This window comes from Macrosteles quadrilineatus, unplaced genomic scaffold, assembly GCF_028750875.1.
Source record: "Macrosteles quadrilineatus isolate MER2022 unplaced genomic scaffold, UCM_ALF_1.0 Scaffold_1__1_contigs__length_201487025, whole genome shotgun sequence".
Lineage (NCBI taxonomy): Eukaryota > Metazoa > Arthropoda > Insecta > Hemiptera > Cicadellidae > Macrosteles > Macrosteles quadrilineatus.
This window is the reverse complement of record NW_026542594.1, coordinates 129,832,787-129,848,530: the sequence shown is the minus strand read 5'-3', so window position 1 is coordinate 129,848,530 and position 15,744 is coordinate 129,832,787. Positions and strand designations below refer to the sequence as shown.

The 15,744-nt window shown below is 33.1% G+C and overlaps 1 protein-coding gene across 1 annotated transcript in view; it reads right to left on the bottom strand.

The window, feature by feature from the left end:
• The window catches only part of LOC128984898 (serine protease snake-like), a 53,245-nt gene extending 38,164 nt beyond the window's left edge, over positions 1–15,081 (bottom strand). The window contains exons 1-2 of the mRNA XM_054404270.1: positions 14,974–15,081; positions 6,215–6,327 (exon numbers count right to left, since the gene is read on the bottom strand). Of these exons, the coding sequence (XP_054260245.1) occupies positions 6,215–6,327; positions 14,974–15,046 (186 nt within the window). The 5' untranslated portion in view covers positions 15,047–15,081. The remainder of the gene's footprint in view (positions 1–6,214; positions 6,328–14,973) is intronic.
• Positions 15,082–15,744: the final 663 nt, after the last annotated feature.

Here is a 15,744-nt window from a genome sequence, read left to right as displayed (position 1 = left end):
CATGGCAAAGGTAACTTTTACGGGAAATTCCTTCTGAGTCATTTTGTAAGGATTACGGACTATTGCGTTGTATGATAGTTCAACTGGAATCAGCCAACTTGGCTTTGATAGTGTAGGTGCCCAAGTGATCTACATCCAATGTTGGACCATGCTTAGGTTGCCCATCAACATGATGATGATAGAGTTCTTTTTAGCATGGGTTTATGAGGTGACAAACCTAAAAGGCTTAATAAGTTCAAAAACTCTAATGGATACAACAGAGTGTTCTACATCCCTTGGTAAAGAACCAAATCAAAACTGATACGGTCTTTCAAGTTTTACTTGCTGAATGATATTAGTAGATCATTTTTACAAAAAACTACTGAAAAATGGGTGATTTGTATATATATTTTTCTGGTGTAGTGGATACAAAATTTTAAAAATGGCACCTCATTTATGTAAATTGGTGAGGAATTAAGGAAGTTATGGTCTACCGACAAAAAAAAATCACTCTAGAAATTATAATATATATAGATAGTTTTTTTTTTTTTTTTTTTTTTACTGGTAAACGTTAGATAGGCCAGGGTTTGGATGTTCCTTTACAAAAAATCCCCAAAAAGACCCACACTGTTTCTCCCACTGTGTACAAACACAAGTTTGTATTCAATATTCACCCAACCCAAAATCTACTTGTTCATTATTGGCACTCATGCCCAGCTATCTACGACACTTTAGAGGATCCCATGAAATAATATGAAGTACAATATTAAGAAGATAGAAAATTAAGAAGAAAATTCCAATTTATAATCCTTATTATTATTATTATTAATAAAAAGAATTAGTAATTAGAACTAGGCCTTACTACTTGAACCTGCAAAGCAAGGGACAATCACCATGCATTTACTACAACTCTCATGTAATTGAACTCATAGTATAAATTTTAGTTAAACTGTCTTAACATAAAAACCACTGTAAAAATATTTCGTTTTACATTTTTTACTGTGGTTGGTAACTATAATGACCAAAACCTGACAATTGAAAGATAGCAAATTTGTATTCAGAGTAATAGTCCAAGCAAACTAAAAAAACTGACACTGAACGTTAAAAAAAATTGCAAGAAAACGTTTTATGGTTTTATTTTGTAGTGATGGGTCTGCAGAGTGACATACTAAAAGTTGCCAAAAATCGGTCCACAGGAAACAACATAAAATCACGATTAAAAATGGCGGCTTTTCCCACCATTGGACAAATTTGAAAAAAAGATACCAAATTTGTATTAAATTTTTTTTTAGATATTGACTTGGGACGACCACCGATGTTTATTGGGTGGTTAGTACTTCATTTCGATAGGGAACTCATTTTTGGCCGCCATCTTGGATCCGCCATATTGGATATAAATTTTAAAAAACAAATGTAATGATAACGTTGTGACATGTCATTACAAACTAGATTTTCAAGCTTGATTTCAATGCTGAAATCCGTTTTTAAATATCTGTTTATGTTTTCAAGATATATTCAAACAAAAACTCTCCCCCATACATTTCTTATGGACGTTTCGTACTTTCGTAGATTTTTAAGATAATTTTTCTTGTATCTCCAGTTCATATCCACGCTTGCAGTTCAGTCTACCTTTAAATATTCTGTGAATTAAAGGATTTCATTTGACCTATTGATCATTCAAATCGAACGAGCAAGCGACGAGCTACAACCTAGGAGGATTAAACATTAAGGAGAGGGCACGCGAATAGGAATACACGTGTTGCGGTGAAGCCAGCTTTAGCAGAACACTAGAGGGGCATGAGGAGCCGTAGAGTGGCAAAAAGCCTCGGCTACAACATGGGAGAGATAGGGAAAAACGCGACGCGCGCTGTTTCAAATTAAAATTGCCGCTAAACTAAAACACCTGTGTTATTCTCCGATGGCATCCTTAAAGTAAATTAAATTTCCTATCGAACGGTGTCAATCATTCCTATAAAAACTATTATTTATTATTTATTATTGAAGATCAAAGTTGAACGAATTGACCTGGACTTTGAACATATGATTACTATAATTACGTTTTTGAATAAAATATGATGTATCTACACAAATTAACAATTTAATCGTGTTCCTTAAGAGTTTCTCGAAATAAAAAATATATATCCTACTAATATTATAAATGAGAAAGTTTGGATGTATGGATGTATGGATGGATGTATGGATGTATGTTTGTGACAAGTGAACGCGAAAAATACTGGTCGGATTGGGCTGAAATTTGGCATGATGGTAGCTCACATTCCCGATTAACATATAGGCATATTCTTATTTCAAAAATCCTTTCGGGCTCCGCCCCAGTGGCTCTGGAGTTTCCCATGTTAACCTTATGAGAAATGGAATTATTGAATCTTAACAGCTGTTTCAATTAAACAAGTTGGTTCTGTTCTATGATGTTCAATAGCATTAAAGTTACAAGGATTACCAACAGGGTGCAGCACTATTATTTCTTTTACATTTATGACAACAGCTAATTTGTAACCAAAAGGTGAGTGAGCGTAGCAAACGAACTTCAACCTGGAGGCGAGTTAGCGTAGCGAACGAGCTAACCTGAAGGCAAGTGAGCGCAGCGAACGGGCTCCAACCTAAAGGTGAGTGAGCGTAGCGAACGAGCTCCGACCCAAAAGTGAGTGAGCGTAGCGAACAAACTTCAACCAGGACGTGATTGAGCCATGCGAACGAGATAATCTTGAAAATTAAGAAGTTAAACGGGGCAAAGCCCGCTGGTTACAGCTAGTTTACCTATATTTAAAAGTGGTATTTAGAAAAATAATTGAAATAAAGTTTTATTTTAATTTTTCCAGTTTATAAAACAATCTTACTAATAATAGGTTAAAATGAAAATTTTAATTCGGGTGGTGAAATACATTTTAAATTTGCATTTTTCATAGTTTTCTCGATTTGTTAATATCATATTTTACTAGTTTTAAGTCATTTATGTGCTAGGCAGGTGATTTTAAATAGCCAAAGTTAAGAAAAATTGCAAAGCCGCTCTAACTTTTTTTTACACCAACAGCCGTTACAATTAAATTACAATCAAAAAAAGTAAAACAATTTCTTGGCAATCAAATTCTTGATTTTTTTAGTATCATATTGAACTATATTTGATCTGTTTGCCTAAAGAAACTTCCAGTAAAAAGTGTAAATGTTCAATAATCGTCGCGTCTTCTGACGCCAAAGTTATCATTCTTTTAAAGGATTAAAACTTATTTTATTTCTCTTTAAGAAAATGTTCAAATACACATACAGTACTACTCATGATTTGAGTTTCAATTTATGAACAGTAAAATCTATTGGTGATATGGCGGGATTTGAACCCGGGACCCCATAAACGGAGTCCCGCACTCTGGTTAGAGTATTATAAATAATACACAATACAAGCATGGAAAAAAATAAAACAAGGACAACGAATTCTAAAATACAAGTCGTCCTTGTGTAAATTACTCACCTTTGAACGTACTATTGGTAAATAAATATGACTTTCCTCTTAATAGGTTCCTAATTTTACGGTTAGAATTTAACTTTTTAATTTTCGTAGCATGATGAAGTCTAATTTTTAAATAGACAATTGATATTTCTGTTACCAAATCTTCCAGTAACGCATAACACACAGTATGAGAGGGTGGCGGGAGAGTAGCGCTGCCTCCCCCCCTCCCCAGTACGCTGGCTTCAACGAACTACAGCGTGTCCTCTCCTTAATGTTTAATCCTCCTAGGCTACAACCCCCAAAAGAAAATATTAAATTTAACTTTTTAGAAATATTCTTTTATTAAAAGATTTATATCTCGAGTTATTAATACGTCACCAAGTTCTTTGTGGTCTCAAATTACTAATTTAATGTTTGGCTTTAATTGTATTCATCACTATATAAAATCTGACAAATCTAAAGTGAGTCGTGAACCTTCATTTAACATTAAATTATTTTTGCTTAGAAATTTGTCTTTGGTTTAAGACATATATATCCAATTGTAAATAACAATCTATAAGTAATCTTTATCTAAAATAAAAGTTAATAGTTTGACAAATTATTTAAGACCATAAAGAGTTTTGGGAGTTAATTGGGGATATTTGTATTTAACTAAAGACAAATTTAAAAATAAAAATAAGTTTATGTTAATTGAAGGTACAAGGCTCATTAAAATTTTTTCAGATTATTAAATATTTAATAAAATTAAAACAAAAAATTAAATTAGTAATTTGAGACCACAAAGAACTTTGTGACGTATTAATAACTCGAGATAAAAATCTTTTGATAAAAAATTATTTCAAAAAAGTTAATTTTTATATTATTTTGGGGATTGTAGCCTGTCTCTAACTCGTTCGATTTGAATGATCAATAGCTCAAATGGAAGCCCTTACAACACAGAATATTTAAAGGTTACACTGAACTGCAAGCGTTGATAAGAACTGGAGATATAAGAAAAATTCTCTTAAAAATCTACGAAAGTACGTAACGTCCATAAGAAATGTATGGGGGAGAGTTTTCGTTTGAATATATCTTGAAAAACATAAACAGATATTAAAAAATGGATTTCGGCATTGAAATCAGCGTGAAAATCTAGCTTACAATGATGTGTCGTTATCATTACATTAATTTTTTTTATTTATATAAAATATGGTGGAACCAAGATGGCAGCCAAATGAGTTCCCTATAGAAATGAAGTACTAACCACCCAATAAACATCGATGGTCGAAATTTTTTTAAGGTTATATCTAACGTGACCATATATTTTGGAGTACGAAGCGGTCCCGCTTCCGCGGGGTCTGGGGGGTCCTTAAAATTTAAAAAAAGGGAAAAATTTTGAAAAATATTAGCTGTAAACTAGCGTTTTTATGCAATCTAGACATAATAATTTTAAAAATATAAATTGGTTTTTAATTGAGTTTTTATTATATTTAACCTATTTGTAAGTTCATTGGACGGAACATATCTTTACTTAGAAATCTCCTCAAAAGTGGATAGCTTCACCAAGTGCAAGTAAACATCGGGAACTGAGCGAAGGACGCGAATTTACAAATGGCGGGTCACATCACTTTTGTTCGTCTCAAACTTAAGTTTAATAAACGGATACTATTTCGCTTGTAACTAACTATTAAAAAATGTGCATTTCCGTTTGGGCATTATCTAATGCACAATTGACAGTACAATAATAATCAAATCACAAGCAAACTTTCTTCGCACCGAATGTTATCTAAAAGATAGAGGTTAAGGTACTGTAAACAACTTGACAGTTTAGTTTACTGACAACAGTGACAACCTGCGTCTTTTGAGGCCGTAGTAGCCTACAGCGCTTCAACACTTGCGTGGAAATAAATTGTACTAGTGCCGATCGTTGATATTTTTGTCTATGTATAGTATAGATAGATAGTTGAGTTCACGCGATCGAGGATCCATGAACAATGACGTGCTAATTGTACAGTTAACCAAATAGGTTAATAAGTTGGTTTCCTTTAGTTTTCCTTAAAATTACTAAGTAGTATTCTTACACGAACTATAACATTACTGTGGAAAGGCGAAATTTCATATTCCATATAATATTTCGCCTGATCTCCAAAGCGGGACATTTAGGCGTCCCCCGGCCGATTGTGGGGACAGCGGGACAACTTGCTGTAAAGCGGGACGTATGGCCACGTTAGTTATATCCTATATTTCTCTGACTAAAATTCCAGTATATGTTAATGTATTGTACATGATTGAATTATTGAATTGTGTTTAGATCAATTAGGTACTATTGTCGGGACCACGTAAGTTTGCAGTTGGGGGCAGCCAATCACAAGACGAGGCTAGTGCGACGTTGCCACATCGCCCATTGACAAAACTAATTAATATATACAAAGCAATATTTTCAAATCAGCTGGTATTATTAGATTTGGCAACACCGCTCCGTTCTCATTGGTTCATTCAAAACCACATGGTAAATAGGCTCCTCCCTCAACTGCAAACTTGTGGTCCCGACTTTAATTATATTACTATATACACTCCGTTCACAAATTTTAGGTGGTTTGAGGGGAAGCGATTCCACCCTCTCCACCTCACCATATAGCTTTGAAACAACAGCTGACACCTGATATATATATACATTGACTATACAGTCAATGATATATATAAAGCTAGTGGGGGAACCTGGAAAACTTTGCCCTTAAACCGACTAAATTTTGTGAACAGATTATAGACAAAATTATTAGTTGTGTTGCTTCTTACACTTCCTGGAAATTCATTAGGTTCTATCTTAACTCCAGAGCTCTTGTCATCTTGAATATGGCACAAAGGTGAGTTTCGATCTTGTTTTGCTAATAATGAATAATCTAAACATTCTGAAAAAAAAACAACAACAAAAGATTACCAACTTAAATCTAAACCTTCCAAAAAATTACTTTGTTAGACAGAGTATCACTGGGTGAAATACAGTAGGTTTTGTCTCAAATCTCTTTGAATAAAGTATCAAAATATTTAATAGTTACTTACTTACATTTCTTACAATAAATCAACTGTTTCTCATTCAGAGAATAGCATTTCCCATTAACTCTTTCAAGCACAGTGTTACATTTATGTAACGGACTTTTTGACTTTTTTGCTGCACGGTGTTACATCTTTGTAACGCGAGACATTTTATTTTTTGTAAACAATACTACTAGCGCTATGCATCTGGAAACTTTAAATGTTAGTACTATGGACCTTTGCTAGGTGGCAGCACCATCCATTTGTTTACACTCTTACAAATAACTCCTAGAAAACAGCTGTTCCTGGTGAAAGACTCGTGCCCAAGATCCCGTCTTTATTTTTATGCAAATGAAAGATATGTTGTTATTGATTATATGATTCCTATGCTGTTTTGTAATGTACTATTATAATAGCGTCCCTTGTAATAGTTTAGAGTCATAAAATCAGTAAACTAGAACGTATTTTGATTTTTCAAAGTGCGTTACTCAAATGTAACACCATGCAGCTCAGCGTTCCAAATATATCTATCCAAAAATAATAAATTAACTATAAAATCCTCCACAAACCTAATTTTAATTGCGTTTATGCATTTTTATAAATAATATGACATTATAAATAGGTTTTGTCATATTTTTGGCTCGATATTGATTGTTTTTTCTTATGTCATTACAATTTAGGATAAAGTTTTAGCATATTGGAACATTTTTTTATTGAAACCCGCCTTTAAATTTATGTTTATATTACTTAAATATAAATTGGCCTTCATATACTTTGTTTTGGCTAAGTAACTTTTACATTTTATAATTTTTTCTAAATTTATCAGTGTGTGAATTTTCTTTTACTACATTTATTCAGGTCTCCATATGATGTTGTAATGCTTTATAGCCTATTGAATATGTGTAAAATATATACTTTCTTATATTGTAATTTGCATTTGTATTTATGATATACCCTAAAAAACCCTCTAACTTGATTTTTAATGTTTAGGGGATTTAATAAAATATGTTCCATTTGCTGCACGGTGTTACATATGTGTAACTCCCTTTTATCACTAACTGATAACAAAATACCCCCGCCGCAGCAAACCTGCAGACTAAGCGAATTTCCATTTGACTGATTGGATTTACACTGAAATGTCTACTTAAAAATATAACATTTATTCTTGATTTAAATAGAATTAGTTTAACAAGTACTTAGGTTTGCTGCATCAGGGAGGGTAAAACTGTTTTTTTTTACGTGAATAGTTTCGTAAGAAATAAAAACATTTTCCAAATTTGATCAAAATATGTTCACAAACAAGCAAACTACAACAGTTGACTTATTCTCCATAAGAATAACATGGGAATTTTAAATTTAATATTTTTTGGAATTTTCTCCGTAACAATTAGGCGCATAATAACGCTTCAATATACTGAGTTATTTGTTTTTTAAGCTCTACAAAATGGTTTGGAAAGAAATTGCTAAATTTGATGTTTTTTGGGTCAAAAATGGGAAAAACCTATTTTTATCCCATAAAACCCCCCGTAAACCCCCGTTCCCATGGTCCGATCATGCTGGATCGCGAACTCGTTCGAATAAACGTACGTTTACACGTTTGTACCAAATTTCATCAAAATCGGATCATTTTTGCTCGAGTTATCGTGCTGACGGACACATATATATATATATATATATGTATAAATATATAAATATATATATATATATATATATATATGAATTTGAACGGATGGTGTTTTTGGCCTCTAGGGACCTCAAAACGAAAAAAAAATCGGTCCCGCGTCCAAGTCTTACCATGAGTACTACGGTAATAGCTTATTCCCTATATGGGAAATTCGCTAAAACAAATTGTTGATGCATTTTTATATAACCTTATAAACTTAGCATGGTTCTAAACACAAATTATAAAGTATTTACAAACATTAAAAAAAAAAAAATCCGTGCAGGTTGGGGTCACCTGACACCTATGTATTTTCCGTGCTGGAAAGAGTTATTAATTCCACGAGTCCTCAAATCATTCGAGTAAACGTAGGTTTAATACACGTTTGTACCAAATTTAATGGAAATCGGATAGTTTTTGGCACACTCATATGTATATATATATATATTGTTTGAATTTACACCAATAAGGGCTACTTTAAATGTTGATAATAAGTAAATTAATATATCAAAGTACCCTGAAATCATTTTATTTTATATTTACAGGGTGATTGGTACTCAGTGTGACAAAAATTTTGTGGTGTAATTGCAAAGTAAATGCAGTGTGATGATGCATATAAAAGGTTCCAAGTCTAAAAATTAGCTGCCCAATGAATTATTTTATGTTTTTCCAAAAATAACTATGTTCTTAAACTTAATACAGATATTTCTCAATTACCTGTAATGGATTTGAGTTGATAATGTCATTTTCGTGATCTAAATTAAATTTTGAATAAGAATAATACAAAATGACGGGGGATCTGTTGTAAAAACTCCATTGTAAATAGATTCAAAGATAATAATTAAGATGTTTGATAAAAATTTAAAAACATTGGTCTATCGTATTTTTTCACACCCTGTATACAAGATATTGTCCGAATTTGTTAAAAACTGCGCCATTTTATAAGCTTTCCAACCATGCTACACTATTGAGGTTTAGATATTCTTTTGTTTGTTTTAGTGGTTTGAATACCAGAAAACAGGGAACTTTTTTACTGTTTTTACTGTTCAAGCTGAAACAAAAATACAACTTTTGCTTAATAATGCCGACTTTCTATGTTTTAAATGATAAAGACACCATGTTTTGTAGTCTTCAAACCACTAAAGTGTACATAAGCAGACATAAAGCTCAAGGGTGTAACATATGGTTGGAAAGCTTATAAAATGGCACAGTTTTTACGATATTCGGACACTTTCTTGTATACAGGGTGTAAACAAATGCAATAGACCAATTAATGTTTTTTTAAATTTTTATCAAACATCTTAATGTTTATCTTTGAATCAATTAACAATGGAGTTTTTACAACAGATCCCCCGTCATTTTCTATTATTCTTATTCAAAATTTAATGTAGATCACGAAAATGACATTATCTACTCAAATCCATTTACAGGTCATTGAGAAGTAGCTGTATTAAGTTTAAGAACATAGTTATTTTTTAAAAACATAAAATAATTCATTGGGCAGCTAATTTTTAGTCTTGGAACCTTTTATATGCATCATACTGCATTTACTTTGTACTTACACCAAAAACTTTTTGTCACACTGAGTACCAATCACCCTGTATAGTTTTGAAAGGAGGGTTTTTGGCCTCTGGGAAACTTAATAAAAAAACTTATTGATTGGTTAAGTTAGAGTTTGTTTTGATTTTGTGTTGAATACACGTGTTTTAGTGCTGAGCCTTATTTTATGTGAAGGATTCAAACTTTGGACAAGTTACGTTGCTAAAGGGTAACAATATAAGTTATTAATCATTATTAAGTTGTGTGTTTAATAATTATCAATATTTTGGAGGAAATATGTGTTAAAAACGTTTTTCTTTTCGTTTAACCTTCTTCTAAATTTGTTTGTTTACTTTCTTTTGTTTACATTGGACATGGATCCATCCAAAACAAATCAGCTGTCTTATACTGAAGCTAATATGAGTCAAAAAGTTGTTGTTGACCATGACTACTGCAAATTTAATAATAATGTTGCTCCTAGTACTGACGAATCTATTTTACAACATGATGATGTTAGTGGATGGCAAACTGTCCCTACTTCCCAAAAACGAGGATCAAAATCCTCTTCTGAACAAGACTCTAAAAAATCACGTCAAAATTCTGGTGGTTTTACCTGTCAAACCAGCAATGTTTTTGAGCCCCTTAGTACAAGTGATCAGATGGACGATGACACAACTAATTCGCCCCCTCCTCGTCAACCTAAACCTCCCCCTATATTTATCTCTGATGTTGTAAATATTAAAAGTATGGTGTCATCAATTGAAACAGTAATTCCGAATGATAGCTACACCTACCGCTGTCTTAGTCACAACAAAGTTAAGATCAATCCCATGTCAGTAGATGCTTACCGTGCATTAGTACATAGACTTAAAGCTCTAGAAATAAACTTCCACACGTATCAGGTGAAGCAAGACAAAGCTTACCGTGTAGTTCTGAAAAACATGCACTACTCAACTGACACCGGAGATATTAAAGTAGCTATTGAAGATCTAGGATTCAAAGTGAGAAACGTAACAAATGCAAGGAACTTCAAAACAAAAACTCCTTTGTCCATGTTTTTCATTGATCTTGAGCCCAAGGAAGACAACAAATCTATTTTCAACATGGAATATCTGTTGAATGCTAAGATTACCTTTGAACCCCCACTTAAACGTTCTGATATAGTTCAGTGTAAGAACTGTCAATCTTACGGCCACACCAAGTCGTATTGCTGGTACAAACCTCGATGTGTCAAATGTGGACAACAACATGATACCAAATCGTGTACCAAATCCCGAGATACACCTCCTTTATGTGCTCTTTGTAATGGCAACCATCCTGCCAACTATAAAGGCTGCAATGTTTACAGAGATCTTAAAAACAAAACTTTCCCTCCTTTGAGAAATAAATCACAAAAGTCTTCATCAAATGAAAACATGAATGCAAACAATTTGCCTTCCAGTAAGGGTCCCCACCAGTCATCTCAGTCACCGTCTCAGCCAAGGTCACATGAACTGACATATGCTCAAGCTGCTTCTTCAAATCATTCTCCCACTCCCAGTGATAGCGTAATTCAGGTTGATGTACACAAAACTCTTCAAAATTTCTTTGAACGGTTTGAAAAATTGATGCTTCAACAATCCCAACAAATAGGTTCGCTATTGAACTTATTGACCACTGTCGTGTCTAAGTTAAAATGAATCAGTTCATACGATTTGGTCTCTGGAATGCCAATGGCTTGGTCAAACATCACCAAGAACTTAAAGCTTTTATTATACAAAACAGAATTGATGTCATGCTTATATCTGAAACCCACTTTACTGATCTTAGTTACTTTAAAATTCCAAATTTCTCACTTTACCACTCAAACCACCCAGGCAACGTTGCTCATGGTGGCAGTGCTATCTTGATTAAAAACTTCATATCACATTATGAATTGCCCAAATATCAACACAACCATCTTCAAGCTACCAGTATAGTAATAGAAAATAGGTCTGGACCGCTCACTATATCCGCAATATATAGCCCACCTCGTCATAACGTCACTTCCCAAAATTTTACAGACTTTTTTAATACACTTGGCCCCAGGTTCTTAGCAGGTGGAGACTACAACGCAAAACATCCCATGTGGGGCTCAAGACTAGCTAACCCAAGAGGTCGACAACTATTGACATCAGTCACCAATAACAATTTTCAGTTTATATCAACAGCTGAACCAACATATTGGCCCACAGATCCTCAAAAAATTCCTGATTTGTTAGATTTCTTTATTACAAAAGGAATTGGTCAAAACTATATTGATGTGAAAGCAAGCCTAGATTTGTCGTCAGACCATTCGCCAATTATTGTCACCTTAAGTTCGACTGTTGTGTGTAAAGAACAGCCTCTTAAGCTGTTTAATAAATCTACTGACTGGGACATATTTCGAGACAGAGTAAATGAAGAGCTTTCTCTAAAAATACCTCTTAAAACTCCAGATGACATTGATGACGCTGTAGAAAATTTTAACAATGTAATTCAACAATCTTGCTGGCAAGCGACTCCTAATATACAAAACACAGGAACCCATTTAACTTCCTACAACTGTCCATTACATGTAAAACGGAAAGTTGCTGAGAAGAGAAGATTAAGAAGAATTTAGCAACAGACTAGAAATCCGAGAGACAAAACTAAATTTAACAGAGCAACTCAAGAACTTAAGAGGGATCTGAAAAATTTAAAAAATGAATGGTTTTCTGAATATACAGGTAATTTGTCACCTGATAAAACAACAAACTACTCTTTATGGAAAGCTACTAGAGGGATGAACCGTCCAAATATCCTGATACCGCCTATCTCTAAGTCCGATGGAACTTGGGCAAGAAACGATATTGAAAAATCCGAAGTGTTTGCAAACCACTTGGCCGCAGTGTTTACTCCCAATCAAAATCAAAATAATAATTTTAATAATCTTGACGAAATTCTTGAGTTCATTGACTCACCAAATCAGTTATCACCTCCAATAAAGCCCTTTACTCCCTCAGAAGTCTGTAAACTTGTAAACAAATTAAAACTGTTTAAAGCCCCTGGATACGACTTAATCACGGGGAAAGTAATGAAAGAGCTTCCTAGAAAAGCATTCATATACCTGACACTCATTTTTAATTCAATTATACGGACTGAGTATTTCCCGTCACAATGGAAAGTTTCAGAAATAATCATGATAGCAAAGCCAGGAAAACCACCCCAACAAGCAAGTTCATATCGACCTATCAGTCTACTTCCAATAACATCCAAATTGTTTGAGAGGCTCTTCTTGAATCGTCTACTTGAAGAAGTAGAGGACAGAAACTTGATTCCAAATCATCAGTTTGGGTTTCGACGGGAGCATTCCACAGTTGAACAAGTACATAGATTGGTTAATACAATTAAAGAAGACCTTGAGAAAAAGAACTATTGTAGGCCTACAGCTGTCTTTATCGATGTAAGTCAAGCCTTTGACAAAGTTTGGCACACAGGCCTACTTTATAAACTCAAACTGAATCTTCCTCATACATTTTATATGACAATTAAATCATACCTAACCGACAGATATTTCAGAGTTAAATTTGGAGATAGCATTACAAAATTGTACCCAATTCAAGCTGGCGTTCCCCAAGGAAGTGTTCTCGGACCTGTACTATATACTCTGTTTACAGCCGATCTACCTGAAAATGTGAATACTTCTGTGGCCACTTTTGCTGACGATACAGCTATTTTAGCGTCCCATCCTGATCCAGTGGTAGCTTCACTTAATCTTCAAAATTCCCTAGATGACTTAGAAGAATGGTTGCAAACATGGAAAATAAAAGTGAATGAGAGCAAATCTACTCATGTGACCTTCACTACCAGATTGGGTACTTGTCCTCCTGTAACCTTAAATAATGTCCAAATTCCGCAATCCCACGATGTGAAATATCTCGGCATGACGATTGACAAAAGATTAACCTGGAAAACCCATATCTGGAATAAAAGAATGTACCTAAATTTAAAATTTAAAAATCTTTCCTGGCTCCTAAATAGTAAATCAAAATTGACCATTGCAAATAAATTATTACTATACAAAGTAATACTGAAGCCAATTTGGACTTATGGAATCCAACTGTGGGGAACGTCCAGTATGTCGAACATAAACATTATCCAACGATTTCAGTCAAAAGTTTTAAGGTTCATTCTGCAAGCCCCATGGTATGTTAATAACAATATCCTTCACAAGGACAGTGGAATTCCTACGGTTGAAGAGGAAATAACCAAATTTAGTGCAAAATATCTAAAGAAACTTGAAAATCACCCTAATCACCTGGCTCTAAACCTCTTGGACAACAGCACCAGTATATACAGGCTAAAAAGGATTCATGTTTTGGATCTAAGCACACGTTTTGTTTGAACAATTTAATTTTCCCTTGTTTATTTACATATTTATGTTTTCATTGAAATATTTTTAAGTTAGCTCTGTCAATGGACAGAGATTAACTAACGTTTTATTAAAATTTGTTATTGTATTTGCTAAATGTTCTAAAAATGAACAGATTGTAAATAAAATTGTGATAAAAAAAAAAAAAATTGGTTAAGTTAAGCTGAAAAAAAAACAGAATACAGTAATACAAACGAATAATCACACCTGATTTTAATAAAGTAATAAATTGAAAAAATAACATACAAATAAGTACATTACAGCTGAGGTATTTTTAACATTAGGTACCGTATATGGAAAGGTCCCTTTAGTAAGGAATCACGACATTAAAGGGCAATTTATGACATAAATGGATAGTCATGACGAACATTTTAAGTATATGGTTTATGGGGGTGTGACTTGTAGTTTTCTCAAAAGTTCATGGGTACTTTGGGATTTATATATGGATGATTCTGCTATAATCAGCTGATCTCACAGTAACATCCTATCGTCTAATGATTTATCATCACCATGAAGTATACAACCTTGTGTGTCATGTACATATCATCTATCTACTCTACTACAGTACTACAGTACAGATGGATCAGTTAGATAATGCCCTATTTTGTCAAACAGGCCTACTTCTTCAAAAATATTACTTCTCTAAAAATACTTTTTTTTTGCTGTATCACATTTTAGTTTATTGCTCAATAATTACTGCAGCCCATAAAATCTCAAATATTATAATTTATATCAATGATAAAATATTAGTTTTTATAAAAACTTCAAATAAAACTAATAAAGCTATGTTAGACACAAGTAATTTTAAATACTCTTGTATAATCACATTATTTTCCAATAGAATAATGCATGTATAAAAAGGTTTGTATATCCATTGATTGGTTTCTTTAAATGTATATGTAAATAACTTACTAAGTTTTGCTATGCGTTGTGAAATAGTTGAGGCAAAGATTGAGATAATCACCACAAGATGAGCAGCCTTCATGTTGAACACTGCCTGAAGATGACAGCTGTAGTCAAACTGGTCAATTCTTGAGCAGGTTCAAGGTCATTGGCTCTTTTCCTCGTATAACTGGTTTATTTTTAAATAGGTACAGATTAAGAATGCACATATCACATTTGAACCCAATTAAAGAGGGATTACCTCACATTGTTCTGTGACTAAATCCAAGAAAGATATTTGAAATAAACACTCTATTTTATAAGTATCGACATTTTTTCTTTTCAATTATCAATTATATCAATTGATAATAATCTTTGATATAATAATGATTTCTTAATTATTAGAGTCCATTTCATAATGCAGTAGTCTGCCTTCCAGCCAAAATATTTGAATTCATGAATTTTGTAAAGAGTTGAAAGGTATATATATATATATTATACCATAGATAAAACATACTATACTTAGTAAATCCATGATACTAAGTACACCTTTACTTTAAGGTATAGCATACATATATACCTTAAATGTCTTTTCTCAGGGTTGTACAGACTTATTTTTTCTTTTAAAAGAGCCAATTAATTATAAAATGATTTTTCTTCTTATACAATAAGGAATAAGGAATAGATACACAACTAACTTACCTAAGAAAAGAATTTTAGGCTGTTAACTACATACCTGGAACTCTTTTCTTCTTAGGTAAGTTAGTTTAGTAAGTTAGGTAAGTTTTACCATGTTTTACC